The sequence below is a fragment of the Penaeus vannamei genome, chromosome 25, assembly GCF_042767895.1.
Source record: "Penaeus vannamei isolate JL-2024 chromosome 25, ASM4276789v1, whole genome shotgun sequence".
Taxonomy (NCBI): Eukaryota; Metazoa; Arthropoda; class Malacostraca; order Decapoda; family Penaeidae; genus Penaeus; species Penaeus vannamei.
In genome coordinates, this window is record NC_091573.1 from 20,294,247 (window position 1) to 20,299,246 (window position 5,000).

Here is a 5,000-nt window from a genome sequence, read left to right on the forward strand (position 1 = left end):
AGGGTTTTGCATTATGCCCATCAAGAAACCAGTGTAAAATGTAATGGCTCATAGGGAGGGCACCATTTTCATGCTCAACATCTTATTCCTGGTTGTGATCAGTGGCACAAGTTGTATTACAGAAAATTGAATACTACAAAATAATTTTAAGATGATACAAATAACAAAATGATGAATATAGAATGGAAAATTATAAAAAAAAGCTAAACACTTGTGCATTATAAAGAGAAAATAACATTGCAAAGGGGAGGTATAGATTCTTGTCACAGCACATGAATGTTAGCATGTGCCTGGACTACAAACTGCATACCTATCAGAGCAGCCGCTCACATAAGTATAATGCCCATATTTTGGCCCATGTGATTGCCTTGAAGCAACCAGATCCAATGAGTAATATTAGAAAAAATCAAACTTTCTTAAAAATTCTACAATCATTAATATTATGTTAGGTCATGCAGACTTACTAATTGACTCTTTGGTGATTAAGCACTTGGGGAACCATAAACAAAATTCAGATAATGAAACTAAATCGTTATTTACCAGCAGTAGTGAGTTTAACATAATTTTAGAGCTGTGATGTTAATTTCTTTCTTTTTTTCCCTCTCTTGTGCTGATTATTGATATTCTCTAGGTACCAAAACGGAATTCTCCAATATGTTTGAAAGACCTATCCAGAATGGTCAGTGTGTTGACTCTACACCACGAGATATAAAACTGATGAGATACCGATCCCATGTACTACATTCCTTGTTAGAAGGTTTTGTACAAAGGTAAGTGTACTTTCAAAGAAAAACTATTTCAAGATTTTTGAAACACTACAGTTAATTTTCTAATAATAAATGAAGTTTGATACTACATGAATAGTGTAGACCTTTTCTATGTTCACACTAGGTTTTCAAAAAAAATTGGAAATCTGCTGCAGTTTCATCTCTTCTTAATTAGGTTTATTTTTCTTCATTCTATTAATTGAATTATGTTTGACAGTAGTTAACCCTTCAGTGATGGGTATGGCTATAGCCATCATGATGTATCTGGGTATTACGTCATAAGGCATCATGCTTCACTCTGCCAAACAAGCGGGCTGACTGTTATCAGCACAAACTCAGCCAGAAAGCTTTATCTTTTGTGTAATTTTTACATTACAGAAAATTATGGCCCTGATATAATAGGGTTAAATGTAGTAGTCAAATTTACAAGTAAACATACATTTAGAAAGCTATATTCAGGTGCAGTAAAATAAGGAAATGCTTGTTTTTCTCCTTCTTCCAGGCGTGGACATACTGTCCTTGCAAATACATTGCCCAAAAAAGAAGAACATGTACTTCTGTGTAGAATGACGGAAATTCAGCGTAAGCTCTACTCAACATTCATGGCAGAGTTATCTGCATCAAAAGCGATGGCCAACCCCCTAAAAGCCTTTGCAATATGTTGTAAAGTAAGTTTTGTTACCCTTATTTGGGGTTGATAGTATGATATGCAAATCCATTTTGATTTTTATATTTAAAAGAGATGTACTGACACTGCTTGTTTTTTCAGATTTGGAACCATCCAGATGTATTGTACAATTTTGTTCAGAAGAAGATTAATGAAGATTTTGACCTAGACTTAGATGAAGTTGAAGGAAAATCAAAGTCTCGACGCACATCTTCCATTAACACACCTAATACGTCTTTGCTAAACGTACCATCCCATCCAGTTCCAAGTTGGGCTGCACAAAGTGGGCAGATGGGGCGTGGAAATGTAATGCCACAGCACCATCCAGCTTCTGTATTAGGAATGGGTCCCCAACCTGGTATGAATCAACAACCTGGGATGGGACCACAGATGGGAATGGGTCAGCATGGGCCAATGGGTCTGCAACAAGGTGGAATGGGCTTTCAAGATCCAATGGGTCCACCAGGAATGATGCACCATCAGATGAGTCAGCTCAGAGATAGCCAAGGTGCACTTGGTAATTATGGTATGGGTAACCACAATATACATCAGGGATATGGCATGCAAATGCCATATCCTTGGTACAACCAGGGCTATGGTGCTAATGATCCAAATAGAGGGCATTATCCTCCTTATAACAATCCTTATGCCCCACAGTATCCTCAGCACAACACGCCAGTTAGTCAGTCAGTACCTGGATATCCTGGTTCTCTCAACATGCACAATTCATCAATGGGCATGTCACTTAACAATACTGGACAACCCATGGGTCATCCAAACCCTCCAGGGCAGTCAATGGGCATTTCTAATAATTCTGGACAGCCATTAAATCTTCAGAATTCAACAGGACAGTCCATGGGTATCCCAAACCCTTCTGGACAGTCTATGGGTTTGCCAAATCATTCAGGACAGTCTATGGGACTCTCAAACCATTCAGGACAGTCTATAGGATCTCATAATCCTGCTGAACAGTCAATGGGAATGCCAAACTCTTCTGTGCAGTCTTTGGGCCTACCCAATCAACCAGGACAGTCAATGGGAACAGAACAGCCTATGGGACTTAATGCAACAGGACAATCAATGGGAACCTCAAATCAACCTGGACAGTCCATGGGAGTTTCCAATTCCTCAGGCCAAGCTATGGTAGCTCCAAATAACTCGGGACAACCAATGGGGGCTCCAAATAATTCTGGACAGTCTATGGGAGCTCCCAACCCAAACAGACAGTCATTGGGTGTACCAAATCCTCCAGTACAGCCTACCAATCAACCTGGTAATGGTCAGCTTGGAAGTCAATCCACTCCTTATCCCAATGGACCAAGCAGTCAGTCCTTGGCAAATGAACCTAGCCCAGCCACTCCTGCCACTCCTGCTACTCCTGCAACTCCAGCAACACCTGCCCCAGCCACTCCAACACCAAGTTCTGAGGAAAAGCCAAAACCTGAATCTGAAGAAGCTGATCAGGTGCTTATCAAAAAAGAGGAAATCAAAGAAGAAGAAGAGGAAAATACTGAAGAGAAAAAAGAAGAGAAAAAGGAAGAAACTAAAAAAGAAGAAATGACTCTTGACTGGGCTGAAGGCCTATTTAAGGAGTATAGTCCTGGGTTATTAACAACATCTGCTAAATTCCAAGTATTCTTCCAGATCTTGGAAGCATGTACCAGAATAGGAGACCGCCTCCTTGTGTTTTCCCAGTCTTTGTTTACACTCTCTCTCCTGGAAGAATTCCTACAAAGATCTTATATTCCAGGAACTTATGAGGGATGGCTCAGAAACAGATCTTATTTTAGATTAGATGGCAGTACATCAGCTCAGGATAGAGAAAAGTTGATTAATGAATTTAACATGAATCCTAATGTTAGGCTGTTTCTTGTGTCAACAAGAGCTGGTAGTTTAGGCATTAATTTGGTAGGCGCAAACAGGGTTGTAGTGTTTGATGCTTCATTTAACCCTTGTCATGACACTCAAGCCGTGTGTCGAGTCTACAGATACGGCCAAAAGAAGGAGTGCCATATTTATCGCCTGGTCACTGATAACTCACTTGAGAAGCGTATTTATGATAGACAAGTGAATAAACAAGGCATAGCTGATCGTATTGTAGATGAAATGAACCCAGATGCCCATTTGTCATCTAAAGAGATTAGCAACCTTCTTGTTGAAAATGAAAGTGACCCAGACCCTGAGGATTTTAGTGACAAATCTGAGAAGTACAAAGACATAATTTTGCAGGAGATAATACTCAAGCATGGAGAACTGTTGACCAAATGCCCATTTAAACATGAAAGCTTGCTGGTTGATCGGAAAGATAAAAAATTGTCCCGGGCAGAAAAGCGTTTAGCAAAGAGATCATATGAATTGGAAAAGCAGGCAAATATCAGTTACAGTAGACCATCATATGCTGCATTCTATCCCAAGAATCAGCAAGGACAACAAGTAATCATGGGAACCAAAATTGGGTAAGAATCTGTTTCTTTGTTTTGTTGTATACAATTAAGAAAAAAAGGCATTAGGAAAGTAAGAATAAAAAGTTTGTTCCAATTTTTTTACACATTTAACTTAAAGTTCTCTAGCCCACTAACCACTGGATCTACTGGTACCATACAGAACTATTTGCTGTGCTTCATGCACAGTCAGGAAACATATACCTGCTCTATATACTCTTGGATGGGGCATATATGAGAGTTTAAGAAGGAAAGCTAAAAAAAGAGATGATCCTATTTTCTAGAGGCTGTTTTTCTTCAGTGACAGCAGTTAAGGTCAAACATATTCACAGCTGTTTGAGATGCACAACTAATAGCAGACTCAACTGTTCATTTCCTCAGCATAAGTGATTGTTTTGCAATGGTGTAATGGGGCATCATCCATAATCAGTGGGCTAGATTGATAATGATAATTCATTTAGCATATATGAGGTTCATGCATATGATTACATAATTTTCCAGAGGTGTGGTTTATGCAAAGCCAGTTGGTACTGTTAGACCATTGCAAGCTGAAATGGGTCAGCGTTTAGAAGGTGGAAGCTTAATTCATCGCCCAAATATTCTGTCTCGTGGAGGACAGCCAAACTTCCCTGTTGAAGCATTAGCTAAGCAGGGAGTATCTGTACAGCAGATTACTGTGCCGAAAGGTAAGATAGTTTAGGTACAAGTGGATAAAGTGAAGATATATTTCTTAATGGATGATAATGGTTGTTTCTTGTGAGTTTGTGTGTGTGTGTGTGCTCATATTAGAATAGTTATTATTATTGTTATTATTATTATTATTATCATTATTTTTATTTATTATTATTATTTTTTTTGTGTGTGCATGTGCGTGTGCGTGCGTGCATGCAATCATGCATGCTTATGTGTATGTGTGCATCCATGCATGCACATGCAAGTGTGTCTTTATGTGCACACATGCATGCATGTTTTTATTTCCCATATGCAAGAAGTAAATCCTTAACTTTCACTTCATCACTGCTAGAAGTTTAACCCCCATGTAAAAGTAATACACAATGGTCTGGCCATAAGCGTGGCTATCTGGGCCAAATTGGTCCCTTTAGTGGAGAATTTGGGGGCTGAGGG

The 5,000-nt window shown here is 39.1% G+C and overlaps 1 protein-coding gene across 1 annotated transcript in view; it reads left to right on the plus strand.

The window, feature by feature from the left end:
• Window positions 1-631: 631 nt before the first annotated feature.
• The window catches only part of LOC113807298 (helicase ARIP4), a gene marked incomplete at its 5' end in the record, with an annotated part of 10,257 nt that continues 5,888 nt past the window's right edge, over window positions 632-5,000 (plus strand). Inside the window, 4 exon segments of the mRNA XM_070139246.1 lie at window positions 632-770; window positions 1,270-1,435; window positions 1,537-3,890; window positions 4,377-4,561. Coding sequence (XP_069995347.1) covers window positions 632-770; window positions 1,270-1,435; window positions 1,537-3,890; window positions 4,377-4,561 — 2,844 coding nt within the window.